The sequence below is a fragment of the Mchenga conophoros genome, linkage group LG23 (assembly GCF_057382185.1).
Source record: "Mchenga conophoros isolate Kocher_MC1m ecotype Shallow Benthic linkage group LG23, M_conophoros_male_GT1.1, whole genome shotgun sequence".
Taxonomy (NCBI): Eukaryota; Metazoa; Chordata; class Actinopteri; order Cichliformes; family Cichlidae; genus Mchenga; species Mchenga conophoros.
In genome coordinates, this window is record NC_140547.1 from 42,047,315 (window position 1) to 42,065,397 (window position 18,083).

An 18,083-nucleotide genomic window follows, 5' to 3' on the forward strand; every position below is an offset into this window, starting at 1 on the left:
CCAAAAAACTCATTAATATCAAAGCTGAATGTTTGTGGAAGTAGTTTTTAGTTTGTTTTTAGTTTGAGCTATTTTAGGGGGACATCTGTGTGTGCAGGTGACTATTACTGTGCATAATTATTAGGCAACTTAACAAAAAGCAAATATATACCCATTTCAATTATTTATTTTTACCAGTGAAACCAATATAACATCTCCACATTCACAAATATACATTTCTGACATTCAAAAACAAAACAAAAACAAATCAGTGACCAATATAGCCATCTTTCTTTGCAAGGACACTCAAAAGCCTGCCATCCATGGATTCTGTCAGTGTTTTGATCTGTTCACCATCAACATTGCGTGCAGCAGCAACCACAGCCTCCCAGACACTGTTCAGAGAGGTGTACTGTTTTCCCTCCTTGTAAATCTCACATTTGATGATGGACCACAGGTTCTCAATGGGGTTCAGATCAGGTGAACAAGGAGGCCATGTCATTAGTATTTCTTCTTTTATACCCTTTCCTGCCAGCCACGCTGTGGAGTACTTGGACGCGTGTGATGGAGCATTGTCCTGCATGAAAATCATGTTTTTCTTGAAGGATGCAGACTTCTTCCTGTACCACTGCTTGAAGAAGGTGTCTTCCAGAAACTGGCAGTGGGACTGGGAGTTGAGCTTGACTCCATCCTCAACCTCGAAAAGGCCCCACAAGCTCATCTTTGATGATACCAGCCCAAACCAGTACTCCACCTCCACCTTGCTGGCGTCTGAGTCGGACTGGAGCTCTCTGCCCTTTACCAATCCAGCCACGGGCCCATCCATCTGGCCCATCAAGACTCACTCTCATTTCATCAGTCCATAAAACCTTAGAAAAACCAGTCTTGAGATATTTCTTGGCCCAGTCTTGACGTTTCAGCTTGTGTGTCTTGTTCAGTGGTGGTCGTCTTTCAGCCTTTCTTACCTTGGCCATGTCTCTGAGTATTGCACACCTTGTGCTTTTGGGCACTCCAGTGATGTTGCAGCTCAATATGGCCAAACTGGTGGCAAGTGGCATCTTGGCAGCTGCACGCTTGACTTTTCTCAGTTCATGGGCAGTTATTTTGCACCTTGGTTTTTCCACACGCTTCTTGCGACCCTGTTGACTATTTTGAATGAAACGCTTGATTGTTCGATGATCACGCTTCAGAAGCTTTGCAATTTTGAGACTGCTGCATCCCTCTGCAAGATATCTCACTATTTTTGACTTTTCTGAGCCTGTCAAGTCCTTCTTTTGACCCATTTTGCCAAAGGAAAGGACGTTGCCTAATAATTATGCACACCTGATATAGGGTGTTGATGTCATTAGACCACACCCCTTCTCATTACAGAGATACACATCACCTAATATGCTTAATTGGTAGTAGGCTTTCGAGCCTATACAGCTTGGAGTAAGACAACATGCATGAAGAGGATGATGTGGACAAAATACTCATTTGCCTAATAATTCTGCACTCCCTGTATATATTGAAGATATGCATAGCTTATTTGAGAGTTTAAAATTGTGTTAGGTAGGATGTAGAATTATTGTAGAGACACTGACACTGCCCTGGATGCAATAAAGCATCTATCTATCTATGCAATAAAGGCCTGAGTGTGTCATGAATTTAGGAGTAGATTTCTAGGAGACCATCCCCCACTTTGAACTGTGAAAGTAAGACAAAGAGAAGTTAATGTTGAGTGGAGGTTTTGTGAAATGACTACTGAGTCCGGTGCCGTCTGTGGATGCCCGAGGAATAAAAAGAACCGGGGTGATTACTGTTACTGATTTCGTAACAATATATATACACACACACACACATATATAGACATATATGTGTGTGTGTGTGGATAAAGAGAGAGAGAGACAGATCATAGTGGGTATCCTGGACCAGCCCTGCTGGGTGATGTTCGGTGTATAAAACCTTTCTAGTCAACTGGGGTTCAAACCAGGGTCTCTCATTGTTGACCAGTCCACATCACACTTCCTGTGGGTGAATTTGTAACCCTATACCTACATTAATTTAATAAAACGTGTTGTGGAAGTTTTCCATTAAATAAAGCCTGCAGACGAGCGGTGAGGAGTAGCTAACATCCTTTAATCAAAACAAAGAACAGAAAAACCCAGCTTGGTGGAGCCTGCATGATCTCACTGAGCCTAGCATGGCCCTCAGTTAAATAAGGCAGTACACAGCTGTTTCACACCTTGAGGTTCACACTCCCTTGCTACCTCCCTTGATTTAAAGCTTAAGATAAAGATGAATAAATAAAGTTAATTATTTAAAAGTTTCTGATAATAAACACATGGACAAATAATAAGGCACAGATTACCCAAGTAGTTGTAACTGTAACTATTAGCTCATGGTGGTTGTAACTGGAGGTGAGCCTGTGGCAGAGAGCTGTTCAAAAGTTTTTGACCATTCAAAAGAATAATCTTTATATAAAGGAAAAAGGAAATGTCATTTGCTCCAAAGATTTGACTAAAACAACCACAAACTGGCACAAAGTGACAACATGAGAAAAGCTTATGAGTCTGATTAATATAATGTGGACCTGCTCACTTCTCATCGTGATTTCTAATCTAATTTGTAAAATCAGATGTTATCCACTATTACTAATATAATATCATAAAGGTTCTTCCTGTTTGTAGCAGCTTTTGTACTACATGCATCTGTAATATAATGGTGCCACCCTGTGGACAGCAAGGAAATATGTTTGTTTTTATATCTATTAAATGAAGTGTTGAGTCTGCAGCTACTGTATGAGCAGGAAACAAATGCTGTTCTGTGAGTGTTTTCCTTTCATCGTCAAAGCTGAACTCATATTTTTTACATACATTAACAGTAACACAGTGGAGCAGGTGTGGGCAAGTGTGCTGTTGTTTTTTAAAAAAGAAATTTAATTAAACAAGATTGAAACAGTCGCAGTGACCTCAGCACGGTCAGTTGGCACCTTTTCTATTAGATCAGCGAGTAAGAAATTCTGAGGGCTTTTCTGATGTGTGATACTGAAAACAGGGAAAGTAATGTTTTTTTTTTGGTTTTTAACGACATTTCCATTCGTGTAGGTGTTTATGGTCGGTGGCCCACCATGCTGGAATCACATTATGTGAATGTGTGTTAGTTTGGTAAATAATCAAGCGGATAGATCAAATAAAATAAGTCCCTGCTGGGTGTCAGGCACTAATGTTGGTGTCATTTCCTTGGTGTCAGTGACTCACTTGCTATAATAGCTACACCAGAAGTCATCAGTTGACCGCTGTAGTTTGATCGTCACGGAAAAAATAAAAATATCCTTGAAGAGTTTTGGTCTCCGCTTTTTTGTATGAAAGCTCTCTTTTTCCTCATCACACCAAAGTCTGTGAAATCTAAGCAATCTAAGCTGTTTCGACACATTGTTGGCTTCAACGAGCTTGAGTGGAACGAACCACTGGAAACGATGGCTTTGACAGGTCGTGTGATGTGTGTGAAGTTAAAAGATTATAAACCTTTTCCTTCATAATGTGTACAAACCAGAATGTTTTATTTTTGTGTATCTGTATGCAAACAGAGACAGAAAAAAGATTAAGGTACTAAAACCAAAACCAAAAGAAGTTTAGCATTGCTGAATGATATGACACCCAACAGAAGAGTTTAGTCTGGACCAGAGTGTTTTACAGAAAATGATACAAAGAGTTTCCTCCTGTTTCATTTACGACCAGGACCTGCACTGAGGCGTCAAACCACATGTGAGAAGTGAGCTTTAGTTGCACTCTTAGACTTACTTTTTTAGTCAGACATCTACAGGTAGGACTCACGCGTTACACACAGTTAGTGGTCTGAAAGAGCTTTTTTTGTGTCTTAAATCCATAAAAGATTTAATAATGTAATTGTCCAAAAAAAGAGGCTGGAAATGACAAAATGACCATGTTTAAACTGGCACATAAAGCCTCATGTATTTTCTCTCCTGTCAAATTCATGCACACATCTTCGCCCATAGATACCTGCATGTGCGATATGTTCTTTACTCGGCAGCTTCAAATGTAAAAGTCCGAGTGAGATGGAGATGTTGCTTCGCACCCCGTAGAGTTCTAGTGTGATGGGAGACTGGAACTTGGGCATGGTGTCTAAGAAGAACAGTATATTTAAGAACATAAGTCTACTAAAATCTATACTTTCTTTAACACATTAGCATTTTGTGTTTTTATGTCAGAGTAGCTAAATGGACGTGCAGGGGGGTTTGTGATTTACTTTTTATGTGGCACTTTTGTGATCTTTTGCATGTAACCTGCAAAGGGACTGCACATGCAAATAAGATTAATAATAAATAATAATAAGATTTTAGCTGCTACCTTCATCTCTTATAGGAATCGGCAGAGATGGTAAAACAAAAGCGGTCATTGAGTTCCATGGCATCATGGGAAACATAGGAAGAAGTATTTTTGAAGCCTTACCCACAGTCTGGAGTAAAAATAAACATATATTGGTATGATGGTGGATGGTTGTTTTTTCCTTTCATTAAAAAAAACTCTCAAATTTGATGTTAGCTTCCAAAAAGTGGACAACAAAAAGATTTACATTTTAAAGTTTTATTAAAATCCAACAGGGACTTAACATTATGAGGGGGAAAGTGTCTCACCTCTGCAAAGATTAATCAATTCAGCATCTTGAACTTTTCCCGGGGACAGGGCAGTGGTGCAAAGGCAACATGGACTTGTGCAAACACAAATGCACAGCTCTCATTTACGTGTACGTGCAGGAGTATCTGCAGGTGAAACGTGTGCAGTGACGGCGGCTGTCTGACCTTTCACCATGGCAAACCCTCAGAGGTAAGAGCTTTAAACCTCCACATGATTACAGTTTCAACCTTTTAACTGCAGGTGTTTAACTGGAAACAAATGCAGATATAATGTGTTCTTACATAACTTTAACTGTTATATTACATACTCGCTCATGGTTTTATGAGCTTTTACATTTCTCACTTGCTTTTGTTTTAAGTTTTACAATTTCACCTGCTACCCAGATTTTAGCAGTTTGGTGTTTGAACTTCTGGTCACCTTTTGAACATCTCTAATAGGAGATCACAGATATATTTATACTGCTGAACTAAACTAAAAAAAGATGAACTCTGTCTTCTAAGTGTGACATTTGCTTGGCTTGCTTTGTTCTTTATCTGTGACAGCAGATGAGGCCTCTTGGATCACTTCCTTTCAAAACCATATATGCGCACACACATGCGTGTACGGTGGCACACACACACATAAAATATGTGAAGTTACTGCGCTCTGACAGGAAATAACCTCGATAATGGAAAGAGGCTGTTCTTTTTAGCTGAATGTGATGAGAACAGTGAAGAAGATGGCTTCTGCTGTCAGCATCGCTGCGTTTCTGCTCTGCTGCTGCTTCGTTTCCTCCACAGGTATGTTTCAATTAATCTGTTTATTCTGTCAGGTTAAGGTTTTTATTGTTAAAATCCAAACTTATTGGTTTACATTTATACCATTTTTTTTTTTTTTTGTCAAGGAAATACTCAATTGAACCTCTCAGCCATGGGCGCTACAAAGATACTTATCCTTTAAAAATACCCACAGAATGCAGTAAAAGTCTATATTTCTGTGTTTCTGTTTGAGTCTCTCAGTGGAAATCTATTTTGTGACTGTAAATAATATAGAAAAACCATTAAAACTACTTTTTTTATTTGTAGTAAACTAAACAATCCAAAATATTTTACCAGTCCTTTAAATATGATTATTTTATTGAGGAAAAACTCAATAAAACTAAAGAGGAACTAACAAATGACCTGTAGTAATACTGTTGGATAGGGCTGCTGACATGAGCGAGGGTGAAGGTTTAGTTCCTGCTGAGGTTTTGGGTGTGCAGGGTTTGTTTTATTGTCATTATTATTATTTTTTAAAAACTTGACTCTGCTTTTCTTTTTCTATATTTGCTTCAAGCTTACTTTCCTTTTAGGTTGTGCTTTCATGCACATTCAAAAAAAGAGGCATGTCTTTGATTTTTGGGGGTGAACTGAAAACCTCGGCCATAAATACATCAATGTTAGACAAAAGAAACAGTCCAGAACGTTCTGCAGACGAAACCCATCGCTGCTGATGTGGTAACTTTGGTCTGAGATGGGGATGAACAGGAAGCGATGCAAAGGTGCAAAAGTAGAGGTGACCCATAGAAGCAGCGAGCGCTCAGTGCAGAAAAGGAGCTGTGAGAGCTGAACAATGGAAAGGATGAAGAATTAAAGTCATAAAAAGAGCAAAAAAAAATTACACTCAAAAATGTTTTAATAAACTGAATTATATGAAATTGCATTTATGAATTTTTATATCAATATATATGAACTAATGGGTTATAAGAACGTTAAAAACATAGAATTTTAAAATTTAGTTTACGTCCATCAAATATTGTAATTCTTAATTTATGGTCACAAAACAAACTAATGAAAGTTGTTTCTGATGTAATTAAATCATAAAGATTCCCTTCTGTTCCCCCTCTTTCCTTTGAGCCGTTTACGTTTAAATCATTTCATGTTTATGTGAATAGATCTGATAAATGCTCAACAGGAGGCGAATTACAAAAAGCAGTTAAGTCATTTCTGTTGAACATACTGTGCATCTTATCGTTGCTGGTTTTTAAATGTCACCTTCTGCTGAGGCGTAATGATGGCGTTGGTGTCTGGTATATGCAGCCTTCACACATTCCTCTATTGTTTGTCAGCATGACAGTTTGAAACGGGGTTATGAACTGCAAAAGCGACTTCACCCGTCAATACGGAACAATTCTGTGAATTTTTGTAGAGGAAACAGCTTCTTTAGAGACCAAGTGACTCATTCTACTCATGTTACTGCCATAAAAATGCTTGTGATTGCAGTTCATTGTCAAATTTGAATCCAGTGCTTTATATCACAGTTTATTTCAGTTAACATGTATTCTCGTAGGTGGAAGCTGTTGCTCCTCTGCTCTTCTGCAGGATTCATATGTCATGAGTTACATCATTTCACTTCTTCTTGGTTCACTGTGAGAGGTTTTGATGATTTCAGCATGTTAACAGCTATGTCTGATCTTAATACAGTGTAGTGCTGTCTGTTGTTAGTCCTTATGTCCTTTTTTAAATGTTTTTTTAAGTACACATAAAAGAAAAAACTACATTTCTGGTGATGAGCTCTTGTAGTTGACAGGAAGTGGAAGGTATTCAAAGGTTCACATTGCTGAGTCTAACTTGTGGTTTTCTGATTTAGAGCAGAAAAACACTTTCGTTTGAAGTTAAAGAAAACGGTGGTTCTGCTGAAATATTTTTTTTTTTTTCCATTTGCAATAACAAAGGTTTAGGGTAATTACTAATGAGCCACTTTGTGTCCTCCTCTGAGAAAAGACTCACGCAGCCACGACTAGTGACTCAAAACGAGGTTTGGCTAGAAGCTAATTTTTTATAATCATCCTGGAAAATATTAATGTTGTGCTTCATGAGAACATGACTTATATAACCACTCATTTCCTGTGGTTCCCTTCACAGAAATTGAAACTGTGTCAAAGTTGTTCACTGATTGCAAAACCTATTTTACTGAGAACTGTTTTTACATATTCGTGTATTTTGTCTGCTCAGCACCTCGGGATCTCTGATAGATTCCAGTCACCTCTTTAAACATTTACAAATAAAATATATTGATGGCAAACCTTTCACCTTTAGCGCATGTTTAGATGAGGATGCCATCGCTGCACACTGTGGTCTGAAGAGAGACAACAGGATGAAATGTAACCATCATCCAGCCTCAGTGATGGAGTAAAGTGATGTGTGCAGGACGCCCACAGAATATAATGTTACAGACGTTTGTCAGCTCAATCAGTCGAAACCAACAATACGCAACTTCTTACTGACATTATGTGACTAAACTACAACTGCTAACTTTATACTGAAATACCAGCTGTATTCTGGTGACTTGTCAACTTGTACATTGTATCTGAATGACATTTGACTGATTTTGTACGTTCATGAGTAGAGTCTCACAAAAAGAAGTCACTCAGAAAAACTGGGACATACAGGAAGTCAGAAAATGTGTTAACAAGCTCTGTACCAACTCAAGCAAGGCAATGTAGACACCTTTGCAGAGAAGCAACTACATTCAAGTTCCAGGGGAATTGAGCATTAACAGTACAGAAGTCTTTGCTGTAAACTGGTTGAGAGAGTGGTGGAAAAAAACTATTGAAACTTGATCAAAACCCATCATTAAATTTAAGAGCGGTCCATCGTAGTTCCTGACAAATGCACAGGAAATGGTGTTAGTTCGAAATGAACTACTAACCACACCGTTAATGCTTAATACTTCAATTAGTCACAGTCATGATGTCATGACAACTAGTTTTGATAGATCTGTAGATGCAATGAATTTTTGACTTTTGCTAGTTTAAAACTAGTAAAATCGTAAACTTGCCCTTATGTTAACAGAATCATAATTTACCTCAGCTCTGATATATAATTCTTCAGAGCTTTTGTAACATGACTAGTTAATTTTTTTCATCTATTTTTTTGTCTTTCTTCACTTTCCTTTCTGTTTCAAAGGCTCTCAGGATGCTTGTGTGTACGCTGCAACAGGATCAAGCTTTACTTTGCACCTTAAACACAAGTTGAAGGAATCAGATAGCCTGAAATGGCTCAAGGACGCAAGTGTAATCTTTTATCGCAGACAGAAACAGGTGATCACAGGGAAAAATGATGATGTTGATTCAACTGGATCACTGAAGCTGACACAACTCACCAAAGACAAGTCAGGACAATACAGACCAGAGGTTACCAGTGAAGATGGAATGAATGTGGGGGGAAACTTACCAAGTGTGCATTTGTGTGTATTAGGTAAGTAACAACATATTATACATATATTCATTGTGTTTGTGCTACTTATGTCACAACAAGCAAGTGTGCTGATCCATCAGAAGCTGTTTTAGTCAGATACTATAATTAAAAGTAAAGTCTTTGGTTTTATTATAAAGTCACTGTTCAGTTTTATCAATCAACAGTACTTGTTATTGTAGAAAAGCAGTAGTTTATATAATGTTGATATAATCACATTTTCTGTACTCAGATCCTGTGCAGAAGCCCACAGTGACGAGGACATGTACACCTGATAAGACAAAAGTCACTTTTACTTGCGATGTTGGTAAGGTGAGGACATTGTTTATTGTTGTACTCTACAAATAACTGACTGATAATTAAGTTGTTGAAGAATATGTGGACATAAGCTTCATTTCTCCTCCACTGAAACCAAGCATGATTTGAAGTGTGCTGTCTACAAGCATTTACTCAGAGATGTTGTTTCAGGAAGTTGGGTTTCTATGTATGTATTATTTAATTATATAGGCTTGGAAATTACTGAAAATGTATGAAAAGATTATTATATTTCTCATTTTGGTGAGGTTGGACTTGTTAGACTTAAAATCTGAACTTTCCACTAATCCACTAACTAATTGTCTGTTCGTCTACAGAGTGAAAAAAATTTTGAGATCAAATGGTTTATGGTTGATAAAAAGACGGCAGAAAAAGAGATTGTCAAGGACCTGACAAGACCAGTCAAAGATGTGCTGAATGCTCGTTTCTTTTGCAATGTTTCTACCCGCGTCAACTCTGAGATCAGTCAGCCTGTTCAACAAGACTGCAAGTCCTGTACGTATTATATGTTATCAAGGGTACAAATGTTCAAATGTGCCTTTTTCCATGTTCGTGAACTGAAGTGGTCATTTTATTGAGCTCATATGCTAACAAGATACTTTTCTTCTCCTTTTATTTTAAAGCTTTTCCTTTTCCTGACACACTATTTGGAATTAGCATCTGGGTTTTTGTGGGTGGTGGAGCAGGTAAGGTTTGTCTTCTGCTTAAAATCTTGACATCATATTTGGGGCTATGGTGTGAAAATGCATAGGAAAGCTTCTGTTTTTTCACTCTTACATCTAATGCAATTTGCTGTTATTACTCACCATCAGGTATTGTTCTGGTGCTGATCCTAATTGTCATCATTTGTTGCATCAAGACCAAACGGAAGAGGCGTTTGCGACTAAAGGGTAAGAATGTGCTTATTTAGTTTGTGCATTCATATTTAAAATATAAGCTGCTGTGCTCACAAAATATCATAATACATAATATATATTATTGATATATTATTTACATTTAAATGACTTATATTTTTACTGGGCCAAACAAATCTCCAATTTTTTTCATTTACTTATTCATTTACATAACTTGCCAAATCTTCCATGTCTGTGCCAAACAGCTTGTTCTGCTACTGACTTGTTTTGACCTTTTGTCTTTTTACTGCTACAAGTGCTGATGCCGGTACTCAGGCACTTGACTGTCAGCACCTGTGGACACTGCTACAAAGGCCATGGTGTCTGAGCATATGTGCAGTAGAGCCTAAACATGTGCAGGGACATTATGTATGTGAGTTGAGAGTTTTTCCGACAGCACTTGAATCGCAGGGTTAAGGTGTGGAGAAGACACAGAGAATGGTACGCTGATTGCTGCACCAATAGGGTAACAGTTTCTCAGTGACTGTTGTGTGACTGCCTCAGCTTCAGTGCAGAGAGATATTGAGATACGATTCTTCAGTAGTGGCAATCTTTTATTTCTGATGTCTGGGACCAGACTCTTTCCTCCAAGATGACAGTGCTCACCCGCACAGAGCGCAGTTTATCAGAGAATAACTCCAGTGTTTGGGAGGGGAGAGGATGAAATGGCTTGCCTCTAGTCCTGTGCTCAAGTGACTAACACATCCACATTTGGTTGAGGAATAGGATAGAATGCCACAGCAGTGTATGAGCGAGCTGGTGACCAGTATGAGGAGCAGGTGCCAGGCTGTTGTGGCTCTGTATGCTTCTTCTACATGCTACTGAGGCTAATGAGGCCAGTGTTTGTTAAATGAACAACTGAATAAATTGCAAATATGTCTTGTTTCTTCAGACTTCAATCATCCAATCCAATAAATTCTGACTCCAAACAAGAGTCACCTGCAGCTTAAGCTGGTTAAGTCTGTGCATCGTCAGAAAGCATATTCTTTTTTATAACACTAGGTGGAGTTTGAGTCAGGTTTTTATGTGACATGTGTCTCACAGAGCTCACTATCTGTTGAGCTATTCAGAAGTGAGTAAATATATAGTTAAAACTCTCAGTTCTCTTTTTTTGTTGCTGTTCCAAAACACTTTGTGCCACTTATCATGTCACAAACTGAATACAGCGATGCATTCAGTTTGTGACATGTCGTTCTAGAGAAACACTCATATAATACATCCTGTTATTGCCATGGTTTTCTGTGGTGGCTGACTTTCCACTCTTTCATTTACAATGTGCTCCATGTGTCAGACTCTAAACCAGCTCTTATGGGCTGGGTCTTTAAACAAGATGATCCAATAATGGGACATTAATGCTAATGCCTTCCAAGACATTAGCATTAAATCAACTGACACTAAATACACCTGGAAGTTCTGGGATTCAGAGGTTATTGGTGGCTCTTCCTGACTGATGATGCTTCAGACCTGTTGCAAGACCATGGAGAGGATCATACTTCACCTTCGCCCACTAGTCGGGAGAGATATAGATCCGCTGAAATTTGGCTACCAGCCGAACATTAGGGTGGATGATGCCGTCACCTACCTGTTGCATCGGGCCTTCTCTCATCTGGAGAGCGCCAGGTGCACTGTGAGAGTCATGTGTTTTGATTTCTCCAGTGCCTTCAACACAATCAAACCCTCAGTGCTAAGGGAGAAGATGCAGGGAGTGGGAGTGGACCAACAGCTGTCCTCATAGATTAGGGTTTGGACATTGAAACGGTGGAGGAGTACAAATACCTGGGTGTTCACCTCAATAACAAACTGGACTAGTCCACAAACACAAATGCACTCTAAAAAAAAGGTCTAAGTTGTCTCCACCTGCTACGGCGGCTGAGATATTTTGGGGTGAACAGGACTCTCCTTAGGACATTTTATGACACTGTGGTGGCATCTGCTATTTTCTATGCAGTGGTCTGCAGGAGTGGTGGCAGAGAGGAACAGAGAAAAACTTAACAAACTGGTCATGAGTGCCAGCTCTGTCCTGGACTGTCCGCTGAAGTCCATCGAGCAGGTTGGGGAGGAGAGGATGTTGTCTAACCCAGCGGTCCCCAACCCCCGGGCCTCGGACCGGTACCGGTTCATGAGTCGTTTGGTACCAGGCCACGAGAGTTGAGGCTCAGGTGTGAAATGTATGGTTTTCAGGGTTTTTATCGGTTTTCAGCGTTATTTTGTTATCGTTTTTATCATTAACTCGGTTTTCCTGGGTCTTTTCACGTGTGTTATGAATAACTTTTTTTTCCAGTACCAGTAATAGTTTTATTTTGTTGTATTTTTCCACGACACCTTAAAGGCCGGTCCGTGAAAATATTGTCAGGCATCAACCGGTCCGTGGCGCAAAAAAGGTTGGGGACCGCTGGTCTAACCTAACGTCCATCATGGACATCACCTCCTTATGATTCTGCAGGTCTGACCTGTCACCTATATTTGCTTTAACAGATGAGAGGGAGCTTCGCTTGCAGTGGGGCAATCAGGAACAACAACATCATCATCATCAGCATCATCATCAGCATCATCAACATCCAAATCAAAATAATTCTGATCAGCATCATCACCCCCACCACCATCAGCAGCAGCCGGCAGGCAACACCGGCCCCCGACAACATCGCTCTAAACAGCCACGCACCCAGCAGCGTCCCAGAGCGCCTGAGCCCGCCAACGGCCAACCTCAGCCCAGCCCCAGACGGGCTACGCAGGTAGGACACAGAAGCAGATGACACAGAAGTTTTTTAGACCAAAAATGATTTATTTTTGCTATTATTCTGACTGCTTAGAATGAAAATTGAAAACAGTAACAGTGAGTCATGTGGAAATACATAATTTAGGTCTGATACACCAATATTCACTCTCCTTCAGGTTTCCGCTCCAGGTGGTAACGGCGGCGAAGAGCAGCCTCCTCCTCTTCCTCAGCCCAGGAAGAAAACTCCAAAAGCACCAAAAGAATGAAAAAACTTGAGCTTAGTATATGGAAATAATTTTTAATCTTTTTTTCATCTTTTTAAAAGCTTGTCTCAAACTATAAATCTATCTGATAATGTGACGCTGAAACTTGACCTGCCAAAGAATTATATATATAGATATTGTAATATTTGTATGTATATAACAAATATTGCGTAGATTTCGGATCCTCTTAGATCAGAAAGTGAGTCTACATGAGGAAACAGACTTCTGAAAGATGTGAGATGTTTTAAATGAACAATCAGACTATAATTTTTTTTATTTTCTTAATTTTTCATTATACTTGAGTAAATTATATGTTAAATACAAAGTAATTGTCAAAGTGTACACATTGACATTTCTGTTTAATGCAACATTATATAGAATATTGCTAGTAGTTGTCACTCTTTGCTACTTATTCCACATTTACATCCTAGAAACAGTTTTACATTTTGGGAAATACTCTTATTTTCACGTTTACCGTTTTTTAGCTTCACTGCTGTTGGCATTTGTATGTTGAATACAGAGCTGAGACCAGCAGCTGGTTAGCTCAGTTTAGCTTGGCTTAGAATAGCTTAGATTCAAATAAAGTGGCTCATATGAGAATGGTAGATTTTTTTTTTGCCTCTTAACATTTGAGGCTTTCTACAAATGTTTTGCCAGGTTAAGCAGGTTAAGCAAAATCTGTCAGACTGCATATAAAAGATGATGTAACCAACTGGTTTCTAAAGTTTCTACAGACTATATACTCAAAACAAATATTCTTGGCCCTCACAGCCCAGTAAAGCCTGAACGATGAAATAATTGCCAGAAAATTCTCATTTTTTTCAAACTACAGTGGTAACTGCAAAACAATATATATCAGTTTGCATATTACATTTGGCATTTTTGTATAAAAAAGAAACTGATGATGGCGGTCTCAAAAACTCACAAAAATTGAAGTATCTTAATCGTTTTGGGCTTGAATGGGATTTTTTGAGTGTAGCTTTTTGAAACCAGGCATCATGTGCAAGGTGTGGATCATACTGAGAAACCGAGAGCCACGCCCTAAAGCATACCCTGCTTTATCACCCTGTTTGAATCAAATGGGGTCCATGTTTTACAAACTAAGCATCATGTTATGGTCATGTGTCTTGTGATACGTTTTATCAGAAAAAAAGTTTCTTCTGAGGACAAGGGAGAGAAAGGGTCGTTTTCTTTTACATCGCTGTAGAACCAAACTTCTTTTTTAAATCAAAAGAGTCGCCCCCTGTTGGCAATTAGGTCAAACTGCAGGCTCAAAGCACCTCTGCATTGGCTCCGCAGTGCAGAAGTGCCTTTAAAATATCAAACTATAAAATATCAAACTATATAATATCAAACTTTAACATTTTTTAAACCTCAAAAATGTTTTGCATACTACAAGAAAACTTGCACATTGTGAATTTTACCATCACGTATACATTATGTAAGAGTGGCTTCACTGCCACTGCAGAAACCTTTTCACACAACATAGTATTCAATTTTCAATCTAGAAGGCTCCTTCTTTCTGGACAAACTACAAAAAGAATGTCACTGCAGATTATTTCATTGTGCGAACAGCCTTTGGTGTACATGTTGCAAAAAGCTAAGGATTTGTCATTTACGTTTTTTATTTTGTAATTTTGCTCACCTTCTTATGACTGCTGTCTGCTGTAGTTAACTAAATTTTACTAGAAAGTTAACTATCCGCATTGTTTGGATTGACATGTGCGTTTGTATTTGTATGTATTTGTGTATGTGTCAGTGTAAACTGTGCACAGTGGTCTTTTTAAATAAATGGTGTCGTTATGATTTGCAGTATAAGTTTGGGAGTGAATGTTTCAAACTGCGTCATTTTCACCTCTGCACTTTCCTGAGTGCACAGAGCGATGCAAGCAGACGGTTGTTGTGTGTGATTCATATATCCTGTCTTTTTGCTGAAAATGTGTTTGTGGCTTTCTACATGCAGGCTTAGTGTGTGTGTGTGTGTGTGTGTGTGTGTGTGTGTGTGTGTGTGTGTGTGTGTGTGGATGATTTCCTGTACTTGTCGGTTTATAGCAACAGAAAATTGCCACATTTAGTGTCAGATTCTGTTCTTTCTTCACTAAAGTGATATTATGTTACTGTAAATGTTTTCGTTTATTGTCTGCCTTATCAGGCTTCATTGTGTGTGAACAACAATGACTGAATGATGGGCACGCCCACACAGTGCTGCTGTTCGCTTATTTTCACACCTTCCAGTGCATCTTTACATATTTTCCTCGTGTCATATCTAGAGACATCTAGAGCTGCTGTGAAAAATGCAGGGCCTGCTGCACTGTGGTGTGATCTATGTGGTGCAAAACTGAAAAGAGGAACCATTTTGATAGCTTTGCATTTTGATAATAATTATACAGTCTATGTTCAAAAGATCCAAGTTTTAGTTCAGTATTATTTGTTAACGCAAACAGGCCAAATTCCTAGACACATCCCTTCAGCTGCTCATTAACACCGATATCCAGTCTGTTAATCATATGGCACCAGCTCAATGAGACAAACCTGCTGAGGTTCAAACTGAGCATCAGAAAGGACATTTAAGTGACTTTGAACATGCCATGGTTGTTGGCGGCAGATGAGCTGGTCTGACTATTTCAGAATCTGCTGATCTGCTGAGATTTTTCCACACAGCCATCTCTAAGGTTTACACAGAAAAGACTGAAAAGGAGAAAATATACAGTGAGCTGCAATTCATAAGGATGAAAATTCCTTGTTGATGCCAGAGTGGCTCCGTGCAGCTCTGGCCCGGTGTTGTCAAAACCACATTAGTTTGCAGCAAACTGATATCACAGTGGCTATATTAGTAAGATATGCATCGCTGTTATTAATCTATGGTGTGGTGATATTGTTTGTGTTTCTCTGACTGAAAAGCATCAGCAGCATGGACTGACTGGGTTATGATGGTGATGAAAATGAATAGATCAGTAACACAATAAAAACTGAACCCAACAGTGAAGGAGATCGTCTATTTTTTGTGAGCTTTGTTTTACTCGCATGGTTTAAATACAGTGATAAGTGATCAACTTTGATTCATTTCCGTTTTATTTATATATTCTCAAATAAAAACAACAGTTGCCTGCAGGTGCTTTATATTGCAAGGTAAAGAGAACCAGACGATCCCCACTAGAGTGGGAAGGAAAAACTCCCTTTTAACAGGATGAAACCTGAGGGAGGGGCAGCCATCTGCTACAAGTTTGGTAAGGTTCTGGGACTGGTCTCACTCAAGATGACAGACTATAGGACATTACTGCAGGATTTACTGATGTGTTGTGTTTTCTGGCTTTCATGGATCTCAGATCTTACCCAGCACTGTCTGTCATCGTCTCCAAAACACCAAATGATTGAATATTTTATAGAAGAGTGGTTGTTCATCCCTTCGTGCCACTTTTGGAGTCACTGTCGAGGTTTGGCAGTGTGTCAGGGAAGTGTGTGTTGTGGCTCAGCTGCAGAGGGAGAGGTGACGTGGATGGTTGAAGGGGCAGCACCAGGAGAAGCTGGAGAGGTGTCGGGACCAAAGAGGAGCAATATTGTGAGCAGCTGGCACGCTGCTGGAGCAATGCCTGGGAAATTTACATTGTACATTGAAAAGTAATAAACATGAAACCCAGAGCACGGTGTGTGAGAGTGTGTGTCATGTGTGTGTCTTGCATTTACACAGCAGAAATATTGTGAAGTTAACATAACAAGCAGCACTTTGACAGATTACACAATTGCAATTCACTATTTTGGTTTCCTTTCTTAACCCACCCCTCTTCCTTTTTCTCACTTCCTTTCATCGCCTTCTTCATCTTTGGCATCTTGCGTTCTGTCTTCGCCGCCCATCGTTTAACCGAAATGTTCAGAGGATTGTTCCTCACTTTTAAATGAGCTAGCAGTTCTGGATGGAAATATCAGTTTGCTCTTTCCTTCTTAGCCTACGCCTGTTTCACTGAGCTCTTTAAGCTTTCTAGTCGTGTGAGAGGAATAAGATGTTTAAGATTAAGCACTTGCTTTTGCTTTCTTTCTGGGTGTTGTCATGTTCATGTATGCAGTTTAAAAAAAAAAAAAGCTGTGTAGAAGAAATCATATAGAGCAGGGGTGGGCAACTCCAGGCCTCCAGAGCTGGTGTCCTGCAGGTTTTAGATGTCCTTGATCCAACAGCTGATTTAAATGGCTAAATTAGCTCCTCAACATGTCTTGAAGTTCTCCAGATTCCTGGTAATGAACTAACCATTTGATTCAGGTGTGGTGACCCAGGGTGAGATCTAAAACCTGCAGGACACCGGCTCTCCAGGACTAACGTTCCCTACCTCTTATGTAGAGGGTTGCAGTTTCATTCACAAGCAATGTGTAGGACCCGATGGCCTGATATCTCAATGTTGTGTAAAATAATACCTATGGAGTTCCCCTAGTTACACTTTTTGTAAACAAAGGTAAACAAGTGACTTCTTGCATGTGACTCATTCCCACAAATAGTTTGTCATTCTTCAAGTGAAAACCACCAGGTGCAACATGCAAGCTCAACAATTCACACCTTGGATAAAAATAAGTGAAGGTCACAGGATGGAGACTTTAACATGTATGAACGTGGACATGGAGACCGACCCACATTTGTGTGGGTCGGTCAGCTTGTGTAAATGAGTGTAAACAACACTGGATCAAAAACATTCTGCTCTCTGATGTTTTTGAGGAAATACATGGAACTAATTTCGCAGACGTTGTTCATGATCTGCTGAACTTGAACTGGATCTCCTGAGCGGTTAGCCCTCTCCCCTCACAGCAAGAGGGCTGTGGGTTTGAACCTGTGGGTTGGCTAGGCCCTTTCCTCAGTTTGTGAAGTTACCATGTGACCTGTGCCTGTGTGTGTACACCGATCTTCTCCAGACGCATGCATTAAGTTAACTTACAATTCTAAATTGGCCATAGTTGTGAATGTGAGTGTGGATGGTTGTCTGGCTCTGTATGTTAACCCTGCAGCTGGAGATCAGATGTCCCTCTTTAAGTAGGACTACACAGGATTTTTTCTGTCCCACATCTTGAGACAATGTCCCACATTT

The 18,083-nt window shown here is 39.4% G+C and overlaps 1 protein-coding gene across 2 annotated transcripts; it reads left to right on the top strand.

The window, feature by feature from the left end:
- The first annotated feature begins 5,207 nt into the window (after positions 1 to 5,207).
- On the top strand, positions 5,208 to 14,829 carry LOC146547904 (uncharacterized). Of its 2 annotated transcripts, none has more exons than XM_085265727.1 (8): positions 5,208 to 5,395; positions 8,543 to 8,833; positions 9,063 to 9,142; positions 9,463 to 9,640; positions 9,775 to 9,831; positions 9,958 to 10,035; positions 12,514 to 12,770; positions 12,931 to 14,829. In XM_085265727.1, exons 1-8 carry the CDS (start codon positions 5,317 to 5,319, stop codon positions 13,018 to 13,020), a joined length of 1,110 nt encoding a protein of 369 aa, XP_085121853.1. In that variant the 5' UTR covers positions 5,208 to 5,316; the 3' UTR covers positions 13,021 to 14,829. The 2 variants fall into 2 exon arrangements, with proteins under 2 accessions (XP_085121853.1, XP_085121852.1); XM_085265726.1 differs by having other exon boundaries at positions 5,209 to 5,395; positions 9,769 to 9,831.
- The last annotated feature ends 3,254 nt before the right edge of the window (positions 14,830 to 18,083 follow it).

Excerpts from the sequence above, each read along its gene's own strand:
- LOC146547904 (XM_085265726.1), top strand. The coding sequence starts at position 5,317 with ATGAGAACAGTGAAGAAGATGGCTTCTGCTGTCAGCATCGCTGCGTTT. Across the intron at positions 8,834-9,062 it reads TGTGCATTTGTGTGTATTAG|ATCCTGTGCAGAAGCCCACA; the intron begins GTAAGTAACAAC and ends TTCTGTACTCAG. Across the intron at positions 9,143-9,462 it reads TTACTTGCGATGTTGGTAAG|AGTGAAAAAAATTTTGAGAT; the intron begins GTGAGGACATTG and ends GTTCGTCTACAG.